At 45.9% G+C, this 25,435-nt stretch overlaps 1 protein-coding gene across 1 annotated transcript; it reads right to left on the bottom strand.

Moving 5' to 3' along the window:
• Positions 1-24,488, bottom strand: LOC134332619 (inositol polyphosphate 5-phosphatase K). Its single transcript, XM_063014347.1, has 13 exons — positions 24,459-24,488; positions 18,862-19,422; positions 14,019-14,126; positions 13,624-13,732; positions 13,383-13,499; positions 10,262-10,437; positions 9,550-9,661; positions 6,387-6,496; positions 6,098-6,308; positions 5,078-5,215; positions 3,563-3,628; positions 2,264-2,368; positions 1-1,903 (listed from the first exon to the last, which is right to left on the bottom strand). The coding sequence occupies exons 2-13, from the start codon at positions 19,416-19,418 to the stop codon at positions 1,487-1,489; spliced, it is 2,226 nt and encodes a 741-aa protein (XP_062870417.1). The 5' UTR covers positions 19,419-19,422; positions 24,459-24,488; the 3' UTR covers positions 1-1,486.
• Positions 24,489-25,435: the final 947 nt, after the last annotated feature.

Below are 25,435 nucleotides of genomic sequence, written 5' to 3'. Positions count from 1 at the left end.
TTCAGGGCAGATGGAATGGCTTTATTTGTCATATATAGTTATATCTACACATGTACAGTACAGCAAAAAAGCATTGACGTCAGTGTGAACGCTTAATGATTGTCATTTTCGACACCTACATTTAAATGCTTCACAATTTATAAGGCATATTTTTGTTCCCATCTGCTTCTTCAATGCAGAAATCCTGAACATGATGTGGAATGAGCAAGGGAACACATCTCAGCAGAGCTGCCGACCTGACCGAGCATCCACACATACACAACCGGGCCGTGTTTGAGGAGGGGGAAGGTGGGACGGCGTTTCTGGAACTGGTCTGGGCACCTGGGCGAGTGTTGGGGGGGGGCATGTAACAGGGAGCTTAGCGTGGTTCTGTGTGAGAACCCAACCTTGACAGGTGATAAGTAGTAGTCGCAGAATTGTGCAAGGGGCACAGATTCACAGAGGGGAACTGGATATGACGTACAAGTCATGTGGCATCATTTGCTCAAAATAGCAGGCTCCCATCCCTCTTATTTACATCCCACAGTGTTATTTTCCATTCATTTTGATTCAGTTTAAAGAAGCCAGTCTGCCTTCCGCATGTTTTAAGAGAAGCAGGAGGACAACCATGCAGACAGAGGGAAAACATGCAAAACTCAGACACAGGGTCTGTCTGAAAACTTGGCTCTCTCTTTACACAGACGCATTTTACGTCGTCCTACACTCCCGAGAAGAGGGCGTGTCTAAATTCTTAGATTCCTTAAAATGCTCCTACTGAGGCGCCTTAATTATGAGTGATGATCTGACTGAATGACGAGGGAGCGTCCGACGCCTCCTCAGCGCTGAAAATCAATCCCAGCATTCAGTGCGGCACGACTTTACTCATGAATGCGGAGCAACCAACAGAGTTCCTTTCAAATGTAAATCAATTCTTATTGATGTTTAATTTGCATAAAAGTGTAATTATAAGGGTGTAATTATAATTATATTTGTAAATTCGGGCTTCAGGGACAGTTTAACTGTTTTCGGTACACGGAGGGAGACGTTAGCTGCCGTGCTAGCGGGTTGTGCCACCTCAGCCTATCGATTTGAACATCCTGAGACTTACTGTGTTAGCTTAGTAAGCTAAAACTGCAATGGCATAATCGGAGTCTAAATGATGCCGTATGATCTCCATGTGTTATTAGAATCCTCTCTACTGAGGCAGCTGATCAGGTAGGTAGTGGGGCGCAGGGCGGGTCACTAGGTTTCCAGACAGACCCACATGGCGGATGGTGAATGATGGGCGACATACAGTGGTGGTTTGGGGGCGTTTCGGGCGGAAGGAAGGTCAGAATTGGCTCATTTTTCCAGAGATAAATCTGCAGAAAGCTAATCTGTACGACATCAGAGAAAGCGGCGGGTCAGAGCTACATTTAGTCCAAACTATGACCCTCACACATGGCAAAATAATTATATTTATATATATCTATAAGTTTGATACAGCTGTGAATCAGATCCTCGAAGGTCATCGGGTAGAGTCCTTACCAGTCTTGGCTTGTATCTGGCTCTGCGGGGGTCTGTGTTCCCCCAGGATGGCAACGACCAGCGCTTCGGGGGCGCTGATGCCGTTAGCCGGGCTCAGCGGGCTGAGCAAGGGCGAGTCGGGAGAGAACAGACGCTCCTTCTTGGCGTTTGCAGGCTGGCGGGGGGAAACAGGGGTCGGATCTTTGGGTTTCAGGCTGAGGGACTGCAGGGCGGGGACGGCCGGGCTGCGACTGCGGTGGTGGCGGTTGTGCCGTTTGTTGGAGCGCGTGCCGGGACTGGGGCTGCGCGAGCTGGTGGTCAGAAGGACGAGGGTGCTGTCGTCCTCCGAACTCGCGTCCGAGCTGTCCGAGCGGGACGGACGGGGCGGGGCAGGGGGGGTGATGACCGGTAAGTGTACCTGCAGAAATAAAAACATATAAGATGAGAAGAGTGTGTGTGTGTTTGAAATAAACATCCAGTTTACTAAAGCTGTAACTAATCAGGCAGCCTGAACAATGCTACGGCTAAACAGCCAGAATCTGTGTTGAGATCTTGAGCTCTTCATAGACCCATGATTGGCTGTGTCTGTAGGGGGAGGGATGACAGCTGGTGTAAGTGCGGCCACTGCTGGCCGGTCGAGGATGATCCCGGATGGTAGTGCCTGGCTCTCCCACCCCGTGAGGCGATACCCACCCCTGGCAGGTGAAAAGAAGCGATCCGCACTTGTGGGAGGGGGAACAAAGAGAACCTCAAACTGGAGGCGAAGAAAGGTACTGACCTGGAACGGCTCAGTAATTCCCACAATGCTGTTCATGTTGTGGCTGTAATAACCCAGGATGTACTCTCCCGCCTCTCGGGGTAAATCCTCCTCCGGAAAAGTCACCTGGGGGCAGAAAGATGAGAATAAAGGTCAAGGCTCAAGTCAGAATTCAAAATATGGATTTTATACACCTGTGGCCAATTGGTGTCAATAATTAGGAAAGCTGTTCACATACTTTGGGCCATGCGGTGTGTATAATCAGCTTATGTGGGCGGCACTGTGGCACAGCTGATGAAGTGAACCCTGGGAGCCCTGAGCGCCTGGGTTCAATCCTTTAATCTGAACCCTGAATGTTCTGACTGTGTTTGTGTATTTCCTCACATTTCCCAAAAACGTGCAGAAGGTGGATAAGCAGCTCTTAACTGCACCTACGTGTGAGTGAGTGAGTGAGTGAGTGTGTGTGTATGTGTGTGTGTGGGTGAATGTGTGTGTGAATGTGTGTGTGAGTGTATGTGTGAGTGTGTGTGTGTGTGTGTATGTATAAGTGAGTAAGTGTGTGTCTTAGTGAGTGTGTGTGTGTGTGTAAGAGTGTATAAGTGAGTGTGTGAGAGTAAGTGAGTGTGTGTATGACTGAGTTTGTATGAGTGTCTGAGTGAGTGTGTGTAAGTATGTAAATGAGTGTGTGTGTGTGTAGGTGTGAGAGTATACGTTTGTGTGAGTGAGTGAGTGTATGTGTTTGAGTGTATGAATGAATATATAAGCGGTGTGTGTGTGTGTGTGAGAGAGAGAGATAGAGTAAATGAGTGAGTGTGTGTATAAGTGAGTATGAGTGTGTGTATAGGTATGTAGGTGAGTGTATGTGTGTGTGAGTGTGTATGTGTTTATAGGTGTGCGAATATGTGTATGATTAAGCTGGCCTGTGTGTGCATAGGTGTGTGATTGAGTGTGTGTGAGTGAGTGAGTTTATAAGTAAGTGTGTGTGTGTGTGTGTGTATGTGTGTGTGAGAGTAAATGATCACCTGATTATGCAAGGTCAATAATGAATCAGATTCAGAATCAGAATCAGAATCGGAATCAGAATCAGAATCAGAATCAAATTCATTGGCCAGTATGTTTTTACATAACAAGAATGTGACTTTATGCTGGTGCATGATTATAAAACATAGATAAAAAGGATGTTTATTAAAAAAGAATAAATATAAAGATTTAAATTAAATTAATATATTAAATAAAATAGAGGTACTTGGTTTTATACAGTAACTATAGGGACTGTAGATGAAGCACACACACACTGATCTCTGTACACAGTTCCTGTACCTGAGTGGAATGGTCTGACTTCGCCAAGACGTGGGCGGCGTAGTCCTTGTGGTGTTTAAATCCCATCTGACAATCAAAAGACACAAAGAGAACAAACACTCAGTGAATGATCAAAAACTGAGCATTTTTACTTACAGTATTTATTAATGAAATTACATTGTCTGTTTTACCACCATTTAATCCTGGTCAGGGTCACAGTGGGTTTGATTCAGTGGACGAAAGGCAGGAAACACCATGGACAGGGTGACAGTCCATCACACACACACACACACACACACACACACCCACACACACCCACACACACACACACACACACACACACACACACACACACACACACACACACATACTCCAGTTAACCTGACTGCATATCTTTTTAATGTGGGATGGAACCGGAGCTCCCGGAAGACTCAGGGAGAACATGCAAACTCCACACGGAAAGGACCCTGAACGCCTGGCTGGGAATCGAACCCAGGACCTTCTTGCTGTGAGGCGACAGTGCTGACTAACGCACATCTAACTACATTTATAACGAGTGCGGCGTGTATTTGGCCTCCCACGAATAAAACACATGACTAACCGCGTTTATTATTAAAAGACCTCGTCGACATCCTGAGTTTTATACCGAACGTGAGAAACTCTCTTTATTTTGGCTAAAGTTGACAGCAGAATCACACACGTCCTTCTTACAAAGTGCAAACTGTTCACATAAAAAAAAAAAACATGAACAGAAGAGACTGAGAAGTGCACTGTATGGCCAAAAGTATTCGGACGCCTGACCATGAGCTGGTATTAAACGGTATTAAAACAGAGCGACCGCTGTGTGATCTTATCGGCTAGAAAAACATCCGCTCTCCTGAGAAGCTTCTCACTTTGAAGACTTTGAAGTATGTCTGTGGGAATTTGTGCTGGTTGAGTCAATAGATGACTAAGATGGCGTTTGAATGACCGGGTACTGATGTTGTTTCGATGTTTCGGTTCATTCCAGAGCTGTTGAGTGGGGCTGAGGTCGGGGCTCTGTGCTGGACACTGGAGCTTCTTCAAACCGAGCACAGGGGAACAGTCATGCTGGAACAGGAAAGGATCTTCCCTAAACTGTCATTTCCTTTATATGATTTATTTATTACACATGAATTCAAAAATTAGAAGGGGCGTCCCAATACTTTTGACCATACATAGTCCCATACATAGGGCGATGAAGAATGCAAGCCCACTACTGCGGGGTTCGAATCCCCAGTGGTGCTGTCGGCTGGTTGGGTGTCTACTTATAGACATGGGCAGCTGTGTCTGGGAACGGTGGTGGCTGAGGCCCCACGATGGATTGGTGTCCTGTTCGGGGTGTGTTACTGTATGTTACTCAGTGATTCTGGTCGAAACTGGACGCATCAGGACCCTGACCAGGAGAAAAGGGGTGGAAAAAAATGAAAATAATGCACCAGATTTAATATGAGACAGGTCTGGACTGCAGGCAGGTCAGTCTAGCACTTAAAAGCACTCTCTTTTGTTCTCACTCACTTTATACAGCCCCACCCAGTCCCACGAGCTCCTCTGGTATCCCGAGGCCGCGGTGAACCTGGCTGTGGCGTCCGATACTTTGGTCCACTCCTTCTCCACCTCCAGTTTGACCAGCGGCAGGTCCACTTTAAAGGGAAACTGCAGGGGGGCAGAAAAGACATTAGAGCAAAAGTATCTGGACACCTTACGATGAGCTTGTTGCACATTCTGTTCCAAATCTAAAAGCTTTAACATGGTGGCACCGCCCTCTTTTTTAGGCATTGCAGTCTTTACTCTTTGATGGGCTTTTCACAAGATTCTGGAGTGTGCATGTGGGAATTTATGCCCGTGTTCAACAGGATTCAGCATTCCAAATCATCAGAGCAGGGTTTTCAGCAGAGATGTCGAACCAAATCATGTTTTTGTTTTTCTATTTTATTGATTCATTTTATTGATTCTATTTTATTGATTCATTTTCACTTTTCTCCCAATTTAACACCTTCAGTGGAGGGTCACGCCCTGGTCTCCGAGCTCCTCCACTTCCTGTACAGGCGCTTCGGACAACCAACTAGGGTCCTTGCACAGCCTTGAAGACCCCGTCCTATTTTAAGTCCGGTCTTTTCCCACACGGCAGACTTAATAGCCAAATTTGTCTGCTGCAGTCACTGCCGATTATGCCAGCTAGGGGCGCCCCACCCCGCTGCATCACCTGGGTGCCCCATCCTGTTTTTAAGGCATTGCAGTCTTTACTAGATTCTGGAGTGTGCATGTGGGAATTTATGTCTATTTAAAGAACACCCAAGTTCAACATTCAGCATTCCAAATCATCAGAGTTGGTGTTCAGCAGAGATGTCGAACCAAACCACGTCTTTAATGAGCTCGCGTTGTGCACGGAGGGACAGTCATACTGAAGGAAGGAGAAAGGGCCTTCCCTAAACTGTTGGCACATATTTACAGCATCATTTGATTTTATACATCTAATATGAATAGGTGTTCCCAACTCAATAATTACGGGTGGTGTCCCAATTCTCTGTGACTCACGTGCAGAGAGAAGAGCGCCGACACCGGCTTGTGGTCGCTGACGGTGAAGACCATGTGACTGCGGTAAAAGTGCTGCGACACCCTGGTGATTCCGCCCAGCCACGATGTGAGACCCCGCTGCAGGCAGGCGCTGTGGGACGGCAGCGGTGACCCCGTCTTCCTCAGACGCCACAGGATGCGGTCGGTCCACGCAGGCTTTCGCTTTTTCGCGCTGAGAAACGGACACGGAAACGAGACACGTCAGGCAGTGCGATCGCTGCAGGTGTTACGTGTAGGGAACCGTACGCACCTCGTGTCGTAGGTGTGCGTCCCCACGTCGAACTTGTAGGTGGGGGGGAAATGAAGCGGACCCTCTATGAACCCCTCGAAAACGGACTCGCTGGTCTTCGCTATGTTGAGCTGAGGAGGCAGAAATGAGACGGAGAACGTCAGCTAGCTGCACAATTCATCATAATAAATAACAATTAGGGTTTTATGGTACACTATATCACCCCATGTCCCAATTTGGGTGTACACTATAGGGACAAAAGTACTGGGACAGGACTGGGAGCTAATGTTGGTGTTCCAGTTCATTCCAGAGCTGCTGAGTGAGACTGAGGGCTTTAAATCAAGCTTTTCTTTATGTCTTCATAGAGCTTACTTTATAGTCCTGCTAGAACACACACCTACACATCTATACACACCTACACACACCTACACACACCTAACACACATCTACACACACCTACACACACCTAACACATACCTACACACATACACACGTCTACACTCACCTAAACTCACCTACACACACCTACACACCACTAACACATACCTACACACACATACACACATCTACACACACCTACACACTACCTACACACACCTACACACCACTAACACATACAGGGGTTGGACAAAATAACTGAAACACCTGTCATTTTAGTGTGGGAGGTTTCATGGCTAAATTGGACCAGTCTGGTGGCCAATCTTCATTAATTGCACATTGCACCAGTAAGAGCAGAGTGTGAAGGTTCAATTAGCAGGGTAAGAGCACAGTTTTGCTCAAAATATTGCAATGCACACAACATTATGGGTGACATACCAGAGTTCAAAAGAGGACAAATTGTTGGTGCACGTCTTGCTGGTGCATCTGTGACCAAGACAGCAAGTCTTTGTGATGTATCAAGAGCCACGGTATCCAGGGTAATGTCAGCATACCACCAAGAAGGACAAACCACATCCAACAGGATTAACTGTGGACGCAAGAGGAAGCTGTCTGAAAGGGATGTTCGGGTGCTAACCCGGATCGTATCCAAAAAACATAAAACCACGGCTGCCCAAATCACGGCAGAATTAAATGTGCACCTCAACTCTCCTGTTTCCACCAGAACTGTCCGTCGGGAGCTCCACAGGGTCGATATACACGGCCGGGCTGCTATAGCCAAACCTTCGGTCACTCGTGCCGATGCCAAACGTCGGTTTCAATGGTGCAAGGAGCGCAAATCTTGGGCTGTGGACAATGTGAAACATGTATTGTTCTCTGATGAGTCCACCTTTACTGTTTTCCCCACATCCGGGAGAGTTACGGTGTGGAGAAGCCCCAAAGAAGCGTACCACCCAGACTGTTGCATGCCCAGAGTGAAGCATGGGGGTGGATCAGTGATGGTTTGGGCTGCCATATCATGGCATTCCCTTGGCCCAATACTTGTGCTAGATGGGCGCGTCACTGCCAAGGACTACCGAACCATTCTGGAGGACCATGTGCATCCAATGGCGGTGCCGTGTATCAGGATGACAATGCACCAATACACACAGCAAGACTGGTGAAAGATTGGTTTGATGAACATGAAAGTGAAGTTGAACATCTCCCATGGCCTGCACAGTCACCAGATCTAAATATTATTGAGCCACTTTGGGGTGTTTTGGAGAAGCGAGTCAGGAAACGTTTTCCTCCACCAGCATCACGTAGTGACCTGGCCACTATCCTGCAAGAAGAATGGCTTAAAATCCCTCTGACCACTGTGCAGGACTTGTATATGTCATTTCCAAGACGAATTGTCGCTGTATTGGCCGCAAAAGGAGGCCCTACACCATACTAATAAATTATTGTGGTCTAAAACCAGGTGTTTCAGTTATTTTGTCCAACCCCTGTACCTACACACACACATCTACACTTACCTACACACACACACACATCTATACTCACCTACACACACCTACACACCACTAACACATACCTACACACACACATCTACACTTACCTACACACACACACATACACACATCTATACTCACCTACACACACCTACACACCACTAACACATACCTACACACACATACACACATCTATACACACCTACACACCACTAACACATACCTACACCCACATACACACATCTACACATATCTACACACACATACACACACCTACACACCACTAACACATACCTACACACCACTAACACACACCTACACAAACCTACACACACCTACACCACTAACACACACCTACACACTACCTACACACCACTAACACACACCTACACAAACCTACACACACCTACACCACTAACACACACCTACACCACTAACACACACCTACACACATCTACACACACCTACACACCACTGACACAAGGACCTTCCCTAAACTGTACTGGAATAGTAATCAGAAGGTTGCAGATTCAAGCCTCACCACAACCAAGTTGCAACTGTTGGACCCCTGAGCAAGGCTTTTAGCCTTCAATTGCTCAAACTGTATCAGTCATAATTGTAAATTGCTAAAAGACGGTGAGGTTTGAACAGGCAACCTACCGATTACTAGTTCAGTATTTTAGCTGCCTTTATATAACTGATTCGTTAGCAATTATTGTGGCTAAAACACATGAATTCAATAATTAGAAAGGGCGTCCCAATACTTTTGTCCATATAGTGTACCGGTCTCAATCCCTGACCTGCACTCCAATATCAGAACTTCGACTGTGTGTGGGGGCACGGTGACTTGGTGGGCAGCACTGTCTACTCACAGCAAGAAGGTCCTGGGTTCGATTCCCACTGTCTGTGTGGGTTTCCTCTGGGAGCTCTGGTTTCCTCCCACAGTCCAAAGAAGCACAGTCAGGTTAACTGGAGATATTAAAATTGCCCTTGGATGTGTGTGTGTGTTTGCCCTGTGATGGACGCCCCCCCGGCGACCCTGATTAGGATAAACGGCTTAGAAAGAAAGTAAACTGACACTGAACCACGCTGATTACTGTAGTGATTTGGCGCCCTCATGTGTCAGAACAGAGAATTACAACTACTGCTATTTGGTAGACTCTATCAGGAACCAAATCGCTCGGCTGACAGACACGTCCTGAATGTGGATCAGATTCCCTCACTTCACAAAGAAGCCCCTGTAACCGGACCCTCTCCGGCTCGTTTGGGGCTCTACAGGGGTGGTAAATGAAAGCGGAGCGGCACCGAACCCTCACCTGATCCTTCTCCCACAGCAGAGAGAGTTTTCGGTTCTCTATGGCGCTTTTCACCACGTGGATATCGTAGTCATCGATTCGGAAGTTCAGGTCACCGAACCAGAACACGACACTGTGGAGAGAGCAAACAAACCCGTCACGTACACGAGCCTACTGACATGAGCCTACACTGCATGACCAAAAGTATCTGGACACCGGACCGTGAGCTGTACGTTTGTGTATGGGAATTTGTGCCCATTCAATCCAAATATGACAGAATTTGTACGGCTGGGTGCTGATGTTGGCTGATCAAGAAAGCTTTGGTTGACGTTCCAATACATTCCAGAGCTGTTGAGTGGGGCTGAGGTCTGGGATCTGTGCAGGACACTGGAGTTTCTTTAACCAAGAAGGCACAGTCATGTCACAGTCACATAGGGCCTTCCCTAAACTGTTGCTCAAACATTGGAAGCATATTATACCTCTAAACAACTGTTGTGGGTGAAACACAGATTAAAAAAAAAGAAAGAGCGTCCCAATACTTTTGTCCTAATTTCTTAGAATTTAGGTGTTCCACCTAGGGATTGGAAGGTTGTTGGTTCAAGCCACTGTTGGACCCCTGAGCAAGGTCCTAAACCCTAAATCCTTGAATGTTTCTGCTAAATGCCATAACTGTTTACATCCTGGATTCTCTCGGCTCTACCCGCCGCCCTTACCCCTAATTTCGGATACCCACTCGTGATCCAGGACGCCCACGGCGGCCCCGCCCTCAAACTGCTGCTGCTGCAGGATGCTCTCGAAGTCCTCGACTCGCTGCTCCAGGTTCCTCATGTGTGCCGGCAGGTGGCAGTTCAGAAAGCACACGGGGTGACCGTACACCATCATCCTCGCACTGACCCCGCCCTTATTACCCTGGGGAGAGAGAAGGTATGAGAGTAAGAGACACCACAAACAGCACGTTCAGGACAGTATTTGGTCGATTCCCGTTTGTAAGAAACATACAGACCAAAGCAATGAAATTCTGGAATCATTATAAAGCTCTACAACAGATGAGCAAAGAAAGAAACCACTCCCCTCAACCAACTGGTCCTGAGTCACTACACCTACACACATACACACCACCTACACACACATACACACACTAACACACACCTACAGAGAACTACACACAACTACACACACTTACAGTCAGCTACACATCACTAACACACAAAGACACATAACATACACAAACCTACACACACCACTAATGCACACCTGTACATCACTAACACACACCGATACATCACTAACACACACCGATACACCACTAACACACACCGATACACAACAAACACACACTGATACACCACACACACCTACACACACCTACACAGCTACACAAACCAACACACACCTACACACACCTCAGCAATGCCATCTGCTGGCAGGGCATCTACACACACTATTGGACACTGTGTCTGGGGAGGCGAGGCCAAAGCCCTGCAGTGGATTAGGGACCGGACCCACTGTGACCCTGATCAGTATGAAGAGTAAAGAATTAGTTTCCACTGCTGAAGAAGGAACACGATGTACTCTTAAAGAATGTTGATGTGAATAATATTCACATTATTTTTGTATGTGTGTGTGTGTGAGTGAGTGAGAAAGTGTGAGTGTGTGTGTGTGTGTGTGTGTGTGTGTGTGTGTGTGTGTAAAACAGCAGACTACTGCTGTGTCCTCCATCACCTGGCTGGAAGGAGACTGCAGTACAACCTTGGATCTGTGACGACATCAATACGTCGTACACACACACACACACACACACACACACACACACACACACACACACAAGCGTTCTCTTGACTCGCCTTGATGATCAAAGTCATTCTACACCCAGACGTCACAGCCTCACACACTCTCCTTTGTTCTCCTCCAGTGACCCCTCGTACATTCATCCTGGTCAGGGTCTCGGTGAGTACTGTTTCCCAAAATCACTGGGAGCACACACAGACACACCACTAACACACAGACACACCACTAACACACACCTACACACCACCTACACACAACTACACATACCTACACACACATAGACACACCACTGACACACTACTAAACAAATCTGCGCACACACCTGCACACAACTACACAAACCTACACACCACTTACACACACACACAAACATACCACCTACACAAACCTACACACACATACACAACTACACACACCTACACACCACTAACACACACACAAACACACCACCTACACAAATCTACACACACCTACACACCACTAACACACACACAAACACACCACCTACACAAACCTACACACACACATCTACGCAAACCTATACACACCTACACAAACCTACATACGCCTACACACACTGATACACCACCTACACAAACCTACACACACATACACACACCTACACACCACTTACACACACACAAACACACCACCTACACACACATACACACTACTAACACACACACACAAACATACCACCTACACAAACCTACACACACATACACAACTACACACACCTACACACACCTACACACCACCTACACACCACTAACACACACCTATACACCAATAACACACACCTACACACCACCAACACACACATAACATACACAAACCCACACACACCTACACACACCACCAACACTCACACACACCACTAACACTCACACACACATAACATACACAAACCCACACACACCTACACAAACCCACACACACCTACACACACCACCAACACAAACCCACACACCACCTACACACACCTACACACCACCTACACACACCACCAACACTCACACACACCACTAACACTCACACACACATAACATACACAAACCCACACACACCTACACAAACCCACACACACCTACACACACCACCAACACAAACCCACACACCACCTACACACACCTACACACCACCTACACACACCACCAACACTCAAACACACCACTAACACTCACACACATAACATACACAAACCCACACACACCTACACAAACCCACACACACCTACACACACCACTAACATTCACACACACATAACATACACAAACCCACACACACCTACACACACCACTAAAACTCACACACACATAACATACACAAACCCACACACACCTACACAAACCCACACACCTACACACACCACTAACACTCACACACACATAACATACACAAACCTACACACACCTACACAAACCCACACACACCTACACACACCACTAACACTCACACACACATAACATACACCTACACAAACCCACACAACACCTACACACACCTACACACCACCTACACACACCACCAACACTCACACACACATAACATACACAAACCCACACACACCTACACAAACCCACACACACCACTAACACTCACACACACATAACATACACAAACCCACACACCACTCACACACACCACTAAAACTCACACACACATAACATACACAAACCCACACACCACCTACACACACCTACACACCTACACACACCACTAACACTCACACACACATAACATACACAAACCCACACACACCTACACAAACCCACACACACCTACACACACCACTAACACTCACACACACATAACATACACAAACCCACACACACCTGCACAAACCCACACACCACCTACACACAGACACACCACTAACACACACCTACACAAACCCACACACATCTGTTGCAACAGTTGTGGCTGAAACACATGGATTTATCATTAGAAGGGGCGTCCCAATACTTTTGTCTGTATAGTGTAAGTGTGTGTATCGTTCCCTCAGCTCTGATTAAAATAAATAAATAAATAAATAAAATGAGGAGTCACGTGTCTCTCTGACTCACCCAGCAGCCGCCGAGGCCGGTCCGAGTGCTCTGGGTTTGAATCCCACGCAGGAACGGCAGGTGGCAAAATTTGGAGAAGACCAGCAGCAGAACGCCGTGCATCCTCTGAGACGCCACCTAGAGTCCAGAGCGAGATCCAACACACATTACCATGGCAACCCAGCATGGAAAAAAACCTGGTGGACGGTGTTAAAATCTTATTAAAATATTTTTTCGTAGTGAAGTTTTAACCTGCACTGACCAGCACGTGTCCGAGGCGTCCGAGCGTGTCCATGCACAGCTCGCTCCACTGGTCAACGAACAGGGCGTCCTTCAGCCTCTTATTGATCATACAGTTCACCTCCTGCAGGCTTGAAGAGAACAAACACGTGGACATGAAGCTACAGAACAGGAGAACATTAAAGTACCAGGAGAGAATCAATACTACAAATCATCAACAAAATAAAAACAACATCATCACACAGAGACGCTCGTCAGGTGTCCCGGCGCTGCTCCTGCAGGACCTCACCAGTCTGGGGAAATTATTTCCAGTCCTGGTGCACCTGCTCCGGCGCCGCGGGCGGATCAGAACCTCCTGATGCATGTTTGGACATGTTTCACTAACACGGCGAATTAAAAACACACAACACGTCTCACCCGACGATAAACATGTCCGTGCTCCCGTCACAGGCTCCCGGGCTGAACAGGCTGCTGATGTCGTCGGGGGGCATCGCCGAGCCCACGTTCCACGTGGCGATTTCAACTCTACGACAGCAGAACCAGAACGTTACAACCAACAAGCTATAATAATAATATAATATTAATAATAATATAATAATAATACTATAATAAAATTATAAAATAATATAATAATAATAATGATAATACTAATAACATAATAATAATATAATAATAATAAAATAATAATAATAGTAATATAATATAATGATAATATAATAATATAATAATAATAATAATAATGATATAATAATAATAATAATAATAAAATAATAATAATTATATAATAATAATATAATAATAAAATAATAATAATAGTAATATAATATTATAATAATATAATAATAAAATAATAATAATGATATAATAATAATAATATAGTAATAATATAATAATAATAATATAAAATAATAATAATATAATAACAATAAAACAACCAAAAACACGTCCAAAAAGTATGTGGACGCCCCTCCTGATGACTGAATTTAGTTCTTTCTGACACACACGATTGTATAAAACTATATAAGGTAAAGGATATGCTTCTCAGATGTGCCAACAGTTTGGGGAAGTCCCCCTTCTCTTTCTGAGCACTGTGCATGCTCCATAAAGATCTAGTTTGACTACACAGAGCCCTGGTGAACACTCAACCCAACTTAACACTTTTAGGATGAATTACACTCAGACTGTGAGCCGAGTCTTCTCCTCTCCTCTCTTCTTTTTTTGTCTCTTCTCTTCTCTTCCAACATGGGTACCTGACCTCACTGACTCTACTAAATGATGGGCACAAATTCCCACAAACACACTTTAAAGTCCTGTAGAAAGGCTTCCCTAAGTAGTGGCTTATATTAAAACTACAAATATAAATGCATCTGGTTTTGGGATGGAATGTCCAAAAAGCTCATGATCAGATGTCCAGATACTTTTTTCCTGTCGGCGGTTTGTGGCTAATCCCTTCTCAAACCCCTTGCTGTTTAAGATGCCTCAACCCAGTCGTCTGGCCATAACGATCTGGTCCTTACCAAAGTCCCTCAGGTCTTAATGCTGATCAACATGTGAACCTCCATCAGCCCTTTTTCAGGGGGGTCCTAATGTTTAATATACAGGGTGTATATTAAATAATACACTTATTAAACCCTTATTCATGTTTTACCACCACTCTATTCTGGTCAGAGTCACAGTGGGTCAGTTCTCCCCAGAATCACTGGGGGCAATGCAGTAAAGCAACCTTGATAGGACGCCAATCCACCTTAGGGCCTCGGCCCTTCCCAAACGTAATAATGCAGCCAAATACAGGAACCTTCTCCGGCGCAAATGGAAACTCAGATTGGGGCGACGGCTCACCTTTCAACAGCCAAAACAACACTGGAGAGGCTTCAGGGGAAAGCTCTAAATGTCCCTGAGTGGCTAAATCAAATTTTGGAGAAACCTGATCTGCAGAAGGTTTAGAGGACCTGCATGAAGAATGGGATAAACCGCCCAAGATCACGTCTGTCACATATGTAGACGCCCGATTGAAGGATCTGAACCCTGGAACCATGGATCCCCGGGGTAGTAAGTTTGCTTTTTTGTTTGTTTGTTTTTAATTGAGTTTTTATGACTTTGTGCGTCTTTAAACATCAGGTAGCAGCTCGGCGTAGCAGCCCGGCTTAAATAATAAATAAAGGGATAAACGTGCGCGCATGAATAATTAACGACGGAGCCGCGCCATTACGGCCCATCAGCAACAACGACGTGAATATTTTGGCACAGGGAGCAAAACAGATCGATACGATGAGACATATCAAATTTTGAGCCGCACCGCCGCAGTCGTAGCAGCACTGACCGTCCTGTTAATGGCCAGTTGAGTGGACACTGATGTTCTCTCAGGCCATCGGTCTGCTGTCGTCAATTAAATAAACCTCGTTAAGATTATCGTTCACTTCTCTACTTCTTTAGTGAAACTGAACACAAGTATTGGGATGCCCCTTCTAAACAAGGCAGTTGTAGCCTAGCAGTTAAGGTACTGGACTAGTAATCGAAAGGTCGCTGGGTCAAACCCCACCACTGCCAGGTTGCCACTATTGGACCCTTGAGCAAGGCCCTTAACCCTCAATTGCTTAGACAATACACTGTCACAGTGCTGTAAGTCGATTCGGATAAAAGCGTCCGCTACATGCTGAAAATGTAAAAGTAAACAGTTTCTAACAGGTGTAATAAATCAATTATATGGATGAAAGCTTGACAGCAACAGTTTAGGGAAGGCCCTTTCCCGTTCCAGCATGCCTCTGCCCTTTTGGTTTAAAGAAACTCCAGTGTCCTGCACAGAACCCTGACCTCAGCTCCACTCAACAGCTCTGGAATGAACCGGAACGTCAGCTGAGGCTCTTTTGCCTGAATGGGCACAAATTCCCACAGACATACTGCAAAGTCTTGTAAGAAGCCTTCTCAGAAGAGCTAGCTTGAAAGATCACACAGAGGTCGCTCTGTTTTAATACACTATATGGCCAAAAGTATTCGGACACTCTATTCCAGTTACCTCTGTGTGATCTTTTACTGGGAACTTGCAGCACATCTCATTCCAGTTTTTGAAGACTGGAGACCCTAATGGACATGGTTTTGTAAAATCTAAGCTCTAATTGTTTGATCCTCTGTAGAGACTCAGACCTGAGGGACACGAGATTCTGAAACGGATCGCCCTAATTCTCAACGGTTCAGTTTCCAGCCTTCGATCTGCTTTTATGGTCGGGATGTTTTGGGAAAAAGGGCAGCAGGTTCCTGAGCGCCCGCTATGAATACGTAAATCCGCCTACTGACGATGAGCAACAAAATTATGTTACTCAGCTGAGTCTCCAGTGAGCGCTGGAATGGCATCGCACCTCTTCGCCTTTTGTAGCCCAAATTGCTGATTGCCCCTCGCCCTGCGTTCACGGACGTGGATTTTCACCTGTCAGTACAGGTAGTTTTACATTGCATGCTCTTCCTGACGCAACCTTTTTATTTCTATCCGGGCTTGGGACCTGCACTGAGAGCACACTGACCATAGCTAGATTGTTTCGGCCATCCCCTTCCTCAGACGTTAGCCAATCATGTCCATGCAGGTGCCCGACCTGCCGATAGCACCACTGAGATTCGAACCGTAGATCCAGCGCTGGTCTCCACGTTCCTCCACTTCTGCCTCGGGCTACTAACCAGGGTCCTCGAAGACCCCGCCCACTTTTTTTATTTATTTTTTCTTTATTTGGAATCACATAAAGACATGACAACATTTTACACATATGATTATGATTTAGATTCTTTTACAATGTGATTCAACTTTTACCATTTTAATAACAAACTCAAAATCAAAACTCAAAATCAAAACTTAAAATTAAAAGTTGCGGTGATACAGAAACGAAGCAGCAGCTTTTAAATAAAATAAAAGATCAGAGCAAAAACAGTATTTAGACAAAAAAGGGGCGTTTTGAGGAAATCTACGTTTTCCACTTCTCCCAAATTTTCTCAAATTTATTCTCCTGAAGCCTAACAGAGAAGGTTATTCTTTCCATTACAAAAATTTCATAGATTATATCATACCAATTCTCTATGGATGGAGAGACTGGGTTAAGCCATTTCTTTGTAATTGCCTTTCTAGCAGTTACACTTAATATGCCAAATAAATATTTTATTTGAGTGTTTGTCGATGTTGAGTGCAGAAGCCCAAAGAAAAGCTCTTGCCAATTAAAGGTTATTTCTCTCCCAAAAATAGTCCCCATTTCTAAATAAATGTCGTGCCAAAAGATATTTATTTTTAGACAATCCCAAAACAGATGGTAGTGATTGGCTTCCTGGGAGCCGCAGTTCCTCCAGCAGCTGGATGTGCCTGAATAACGAGACCTCTGAACAGGAGTAATAAAATATCTACTGAGGCTCTTCCATCCGAATACCCTCCATGAAGCTGACCTTGTTATCCTCCACTGAAATTCACAGTATTTCATCCATGTCTCCTCCGGGATGCTACTGTTAGTATCTCTCTCCCATTTTTTTCTTATATAAGTGATACTTGCCATTTTCATCTCCTGAAGCCCTCTGTATATTCTAGATATCACTTTAAGTCTAGAATCAGCTTTGTAGGCATTGATAAAAATTTTCAATAAATTATTTTCAAATACTTTTTGACCCTCTTTCATGTAATTGCTTCCCGCCCACTTTTTAGTCCCGTCTTTTCCCACCCAGCAGACTAGTGGCCGATTTAGTCTGAACTTCCCGAGTTGGAATCTCAGCTCTGTTACCGGTCGGCTGGGCGCCTCCAAGCAGGCACAATCGACAGTGCAGAAAGTGCGGTAGACAAAAACTGGCCACTAGTCTACTGTGTGGGAAAAGACGGGACTACAAAGTGGGCGGGGTCTTCGACGCTGTGTAAGGACCCTGGTTAGTAGCCCGAGACGCCTGTACAGAAGTGGAGGAACGTAGAGATCAGTGTGTGACTCTCCCTACGCCAATCTAAAGTACGGGCGAATAAGCAGGGGTCATGGATATACCCTCCTCGGACGTGATCAGAGTCTCCAGCAACGAAGGATTAATTGGCTATGACTAAATTGGGTGAAAAAGGGAGAAAGTGCATAATTACTGTATAATAATTCTTGTATATGAAACTGCACAACACTGACTCATTACTTCCTCTTATTTATACCAAAGGAGATGAATTGGGGGCGCGGCTGCCATGGCAACACAGTCACAGGGATCAAAGCAAAGCCAAAATAATAGCTTCTGAAAAACAGTAAATATTTACACTGTGAAATCTCACCTAAAGTCTCCGTCCTCGCTGCAGGCTCTCTTGGACGGAGGTTTGTTCTCAGCGCTGCCGGGGCTTATGACGATGGAGTCTGAGCTTTGACTGTGTGGGGGGACTGGAACGGACGGAGTGCCGGACCGATTCGGCTTAAGACTAGAGGGCGCGTTCGTACTCCGACTCGGCTGCGCAGGCAGACCGGGGAGGGTCAGCGGTTTGTTCCGTGGGCTCTGTGGGCTGCGCCGCCCCTGTAGCGGCTCTGTAGGGGAGCGCGACAGGTTGGCAGGGTTCGTCGCCACCGGTATTACAGGCAGGACAGACGGAGGGTTCACAGATCTGGCCGTAGGTCTTGGTCGGCTGATGCTGACCAAGACGGTTGCTGGACGGCCTTGTTTGTGGACAGTCGGCGCTAAGGCCTGGGCAGCGCTGATGGCAGGGGGGTTTGAGGGTCGTGCTGTGGGGCAGACTGATGACGGAGGGGGCAGAATGGGCACCGGGGAGGGTTTCAGCCCCCGTGCTGCTGAGGAGCCCGTCAGGAGCGAGCAGCTTTGGCTGGACTGTGTCGGATCCATCGACCTTTAAGGACACAAATAAAGTTCTTGAGATTAGAAAATACAACCATATGAGGCTTGATATAGGGCCACGCCCTTTTCATTAGTACTGGACTAACAATGTGTAAACAAGTCCATTATATGCAGCTTTAGGGAAAGACGAGAAGAGTAACATGCTGTTAATGTCTATAGAGCTCAACAGAGTAATAAGTTGTCCCACAAGGCTCAGTTCTAGGACCATTATTGTTGCTATATGGCAAAGTATTTCGATGCCTGACCGTGAGCTTGCTGGACGTCCCATTTAAAAAATATAGTGACCTCTATAAAGCTAGAACAACAGCTGCTTTTCTGAGAAGGCTTCTCACAAGACTTTGAAGTGTGTCTGTGGGAATTTGTGCCCATTCAGCCTCAGTCGATGTTCCGGTTGACTCACAGATTGCAGTGAGGTGCAGGGGTGAACGAGGGCGAGCGGACTCAGGACGCCCTTCACACGTCAGAAAGAGGCCGTCGCTGTGTGTGTGTGTGTGTGTATGTGAGTGTGTGTGTGTGTATATGTGTGTGTGTGTGTGTCGTTCCTGTCTCTGTCCCGGTCAGGACAGAGACGTCAGTCCTGACATCATCAGGCTTTCAGATAAACGATCGGTGGAGATCATCTTCCTCCCTGTGGCTGACGGATGCTCCCCCGTCCCCTCCCCGCCTCCCCTGTCCTGCTCCACTTTCCCGTTGCCTGGCAACAACTTTTCGTGGCCCAACAACCTTTGGCGGAGCGGTCCTCGTGCACCGCCACGATTCCTCCTCAAAAGCTGCACCTCGCTGCTGGAACCGAGCCGGATTTCGGTCACGTAAAACGCCCCGCTGCGCTCGAGCCTCGGCCTGCAGCAGACGGACGGACCCGCGAGCCTGCGCGGTGGCATCTTGGGACGGAGCTTCACAAACAGAGGGGTCTAATCTCTTCAGGAAGAACGGCATGCTGGGAAGTCGGCGTGAAAAACGTTTTGCAGTCTGTAATTCTGTTGAATGGAAGGTTCATATCGATCTATAACGCCGTATAAACGAAATCCAGGCTTCTAGAAGAGGCTTCCATAACATTAAGGAGGAAAAGTCGTATTGATTTAATAATTAGTGAGCTGCCGGGCCCTCGGGGTCCAGAGGCCTGAACAATCTCATTTCACTTCCATCAAACGCTTTATCCTGGACTGGGTTGTAGCGCAGGTAAGATTTTACTGGGGAACGCTTCAGGGCTTCAGTCATCCTCCCTCCAACATAGCCAATCAGGTCTCTGTAGATGCCCGGCCGGCTGATAGCACTGCTAGCCCACCACTAATATAAGTGACTAAAAGTATGTGACCCTGACCTCGAGCCTGTCTGACATCCCATTTCAAAATAATAATATAATAATAATATAAAAAGTTGGTAGCCTTGCAATCCACACTGGCAAGGCTTCCAACTGAACTTTGGACTAGGACTGTGAGAATTTGTGCCCACTTAGTCACCACAGAAGTACAGACAGTCATGCTGGAACCGAATCCCCAAAACGATGACCAATGCCAATCCCTGCTCTGATTGCGAAGAATGAAGCTAACCCACGCCCCCTCCGACACGTGGGCAGCAGCCGTATGCATCTTATCACCTACACTTTGATGAGTGCAGTGCAGCTCAGCGTTGTGTACGGAGAGACACACCCTGACAGCACTCCTTTCTCATTTTTGTGCAGGCGCCATCGATCAGCCAGCACCAGTCATGGGAGAGAGACCCCATTCCGGCTTAGTCCCGACCATATCTGAACAACAGGCCAATCGTCGTTCATGTGGCCGCTCAGCCTAGCCGGCTGGTTCCAGCTTGTGTTTTTACCTGAGCGGCCCATGACACAAAGTTGATAGCAAGTTCATAAGGGGGTCAGTCTCGCGTATGGAGAGTCACGCTCTGATCTCCATTATCCGCCGCCTCTGTGCAGCACCATGGATCAGCCAGCAGAGGTCGTAATTTCATCCGTTATAAGAAATCCAACCTCGGTTGAGGCTTTCAACCCAATGGATGAGCCAATCGTTGTCTGTGTAGGCGCCCAGCCTGTCGGTAGCACAGCTGCGACTCGAACGTGATTATTTTTATATAACTGATTAGATACGCATGTTTAGATGTTTGGTTTAATGCAGCTAACGTCTGTTTACCTGGAACTTTTTACGGACATTCACTGCAGCTCAGCCGCGAGCGTCTGTACGACAAACAAAACGCAGTTTAGACGCCGGACGTGGTCACTCAACACTTATTATATTATTATTATTATATTCACACTTAGGCTGGTTGGCGGTCGCGAGTAAATATTTCCAAACATTACCAGAACGACACTGACCGTTAGTGATCTACGTCCAGCACTGTGGAAAGGATGTGAAAGCTTAATGTTACGTAGTTTATTTTTATTTTATTAGGATTTTAACGTCATGTTTTACACACTTTGGTTCCATTCATGACAGGACAGGTAGTTACTGGTTACCCATGATTCATCAGTTCAAGTTTTAATGTCAAACACAGTCACGGACAATTTGCACCTCACTTGCACGTCTTTGTACCGGAGGAAACACACGCAGACACGGGGAGAACATGCAAACATCACACAGAAAGGATCCGGACAGCCAGGACCTTCTTGCTGTGAGGTGACAGTGCCACCCACTGAACCACCATGCCAACCTAGTTCATATTTAACACCAGTAGGTTCACATGGTCTAAAATTAATGCTGTGCAGCATTATTTCATTTCATTTTTATTTACTTCACTTACTTCCTTTCAATCAACCAGTGAGGAGCTTTACATAACTGACCTGACACCAGCTAATTCAGCAGGTGAAATCAGGTGCGAGTACCAGGGTTCTAAAAACTGTTCTCCGGTTATTGATCCGCTATTGATTAAGTTAAAACTCAATAATCAGAAAAATCATCTGTAGGAAAAGTGCCACATTTCACAGCAGTCATTCAACTCTCATAACACTCATAAAATAAATGATAGAATTAATGGAAGCTACAAAACACTGCACAGCCTCAATAGTCAAAAATACAGGTACGTGTTTTGACACTCCAGACCAGAGACGGGGACTCGAGTCCGAGTCGCACGTAAGTTGCACACACAGCGACTTCAGACTCGACTCGGACTCGTTTCAAATGACTCGGACTCGACTCATGACTCAAGAGTCTGTAGTTACGTTTGACAATTATATTATATATAATGAAGCATCACTCCCTACTCCCTACACAGTTTGAAGTTCACTTCATTTGAACATTTTCGCTACCTCTGGATTGGAATCTCACTTAAAATGGTGGAATACCCTACGTAGTGCACTTCACAGGAACGACCGGGGTGAATGGAACGCTCCTACAGAATCGGCGCTAACGGTTGAAAGACGCTTTCTGAACCAATCAGAGCTTCTGATTGTAATTGTTAGTAAGAAATGCTGTTATTTGCATTTATTCAGTTTGCGTCACACAGATGACGTGGTAATGAAACGCTCGATCGGCTTTCTAACCACTTCCTGTTTTACTTCACGACCGGGAAAAGTTTGGAGGTTTTTAATTATAAGCACATTTACAAAATAACGGATTCTGTTCCTAATGGGACGCACGCTTATAAATGTAATAGCATCTGGAAGAACAGAAGCTAAGGTAAGCAGCGGTTATGATTGTTTTTGCTGTGTTTGGGATTTTGGCCGCTGTGCCGTGATTTATCGAGCGCTTTTGTTCTGTAATGAAAACAAAACGTATCAGTTGAAGCTTTTAACTGGAACCTTCTTGTTACAGAAATTACATTCATTTACACAATGAGGAGGAAAGTAAAGACACGAAGTAAAACGGCTAAATACACTCGCTAATCTGTTGTTGTTTTTATCTGAACTTACAGATTATTTCTTTATTTCTACGCTACATTTACAATATATGTTTTGTGTAGATTATATCGACTCGTGACTTGACTCGGACTCTAGACTAAAGACTCGTGACTTGACTCGGACTCGTATTTTGTGACTTGTGAACATCTCTGCTCCAGACCGCCTTCCCTCTGCATCTACAGAATGGGTTGTTAGTTTTCCAAACTCAGTTACCCGAGTCGTGTTTTTAGCTGCTTCGCACTTCCACATCTTGGACATTTTGACTAACCGATTGCTAACTGAATTGCCGTAGGATTGATAGTGATTGATAGACTTTTCTGTGCTGTAGTGTGTTGTGCCGGCAATGTTTGATGTGTGTTTACGTATTGAGGCATTTTGTCTCTTTGTGGATTCCGTAATCCATAACGTAAGAGTGTGTTTCTCTACACACGTGATCATCTCTCTGTGCTGCACTTCAAAAGAACAAGTCAGTAAAGCTTTCTGCTCCCCAGAGTGTCTATGTACATTATATTTCTTTCTTAATAAACTCAGCAACTCTAAAGACGCTCGGTTACACCAGGACGCCTCGTGGTGCAGATTAACCGGTAAACGTGAGGCACTTGAACGCTGCACGAATGCAAAACATTAAATCACAAACACAAACACAAGAAACAGTCCGTGATGAGATTTTCACGGCCGTTAATTAGGTAGGGCCTTCATTATAATATTCGATGCACTTTTAATTATATAAAGGAAATCATATGCTTCCAACTTTGCAGCAACAATTTAGGGAAGGTCCTTTCCTGTTCCAGCATGACTGTGCTCTATAAAGACACGGAGAAAATCTCGGTTTAATAAAACCAGTGTCCTGCACAGAGCCCTGACCTCAGCCCCACTCAACAGCACTGGGATGAAGCGGAACATCGACCGAGGCTCTCTTGAATGATGTCAGGTGCACTGAATGGGCTCAAATTCCCACAGACACACTTCAAATTCTCGTGAGAAGCATTTCAGAAGAGCGGCTGTTGTTCTAGATGAAAAGATCACACAGAGGTCACTCTGTTTTAAAACCGTTTGTTTCTGCTCAGGTGTCCAAATACTTTTGGCTTGTCTAATGTATATATACAGGCGTTGGTTCTTAAACCATTATGTGTTCGATGCCCCTGTCCTGCTCGTGCCCCGGAAGTCCCAGACGAATCCCCATTACTCACGTTATGGCGTGATATTCCAGTGAACGTGGCTCCTGTCGGTAGTGCCGCACGCACGGATGCAGAATCCCTCACCTGTCCCGTGTTCTCTCCGGTACGTGTCAGTGGGTGTTTTTTTTCCACGCGCGGAGCCCCTAGGCATCACGCGGAGTTGCACGCGCACCCGGCCGACACCGAACAGAGTCGGTTGCGAGCACGCGCCGTAATGACGGATCCAGCGCCCGGCTCTGTTTACCAGGCTGCCGCTGACGTCACGCAGCGCTCCGCGAGACCTGCCTGCAGAGCGCGCGTGCGGCCACATTACCACGCGCGAGCCTGTCTCCACGCGCACGTGCATGGACAGGAATCACGCGTCTGCAGACCACCGACATTCCGTGATTGTTTTATGAGCTTCACCGTGTGTATACAATTACTGACTGTAGCCCATCTGTTACTTTAACATAGCCAATCAGGTCTGTGTAGAAGCCTGGCTGGCTGACAGCACTGCTAGCCCACCACTAATATACTGTATATATATATGGCTAAAAGTATGCAACCCTGACCATGAGCTTGTCTGGCATCCCATTCCAAAATAATAATATATTAATAATAATAGTGCAGTTGTACCAGCATCCACACTGGCCAGACTTCCAACAAAACTTTGGACTAGGTCTGTGAGAATTTGTGCCCACTCAGTCACCACAGGCGCACAGACAGCCATGCTGGAACCAAATCCCTAAAACGATGCTGCAAAGTTGATAGCATGTTCATAAGGGGGTCAGTCTCGCGTATGAAGAGTCACACTCTGATCTCCAATTATATATTTTTATATTATATTATATTTTATATATATTTTTCTGCATGTGCAATACTTAATTACAATGTGCAATTCTCATAATGTCAGTATTATTATTATTTAACTTTTGATGTACCTTTTTAATCCTACATATTTTTCTTCATTACTATTTTATATATATTTTTTATTTTTTAAACCTGTGGTG

Source organism: Trichomycterus rosablanca, chromosome 18 (assembly GCF_030014385.1).
Source record: "Trichomycterus rosablanca isolate fTriRos1 chromosome 18, fTriRos1.hap1, whole genome shotgun sequence".
In the NCBI taxonomy this organism is placed as follows: Eukaryota; Metazoa; Chordata; class Actinopteri; order Siluriformes; family Trichomycteridae; genus Trichomycterus; species Trichomycterus rosablanca.
The sequence above is the reverse complement of the archived record's forward strand: the minus strand, read 5'-3'. Positions and strand labels throughout refer to the sequence as shown.

Coding starts and splice junctions, on each gene's coding strand:
- LOC134332619 (XM_063014347.1), bottom strand. CDS start 19,418: ATGGATCCGACACAGTCCAGCCAAAGCTGCTCGCTCCTGACGGGCTCC. Junction 14,127..18,861: donor AGCGAGGACGGAGACTTTAG/GTGAGATTTCAC, acceptor CTGCTGTCGTAG/AGTTGAAATCGCCACGTGGA. Junction 9,662..10,261: donor GTGGGCGTCCTGGATCACGA/GTGGGTATCCGA, acceptor CTCTCTCCACAG/TGTCGTGTTCTGGTTCGGTG.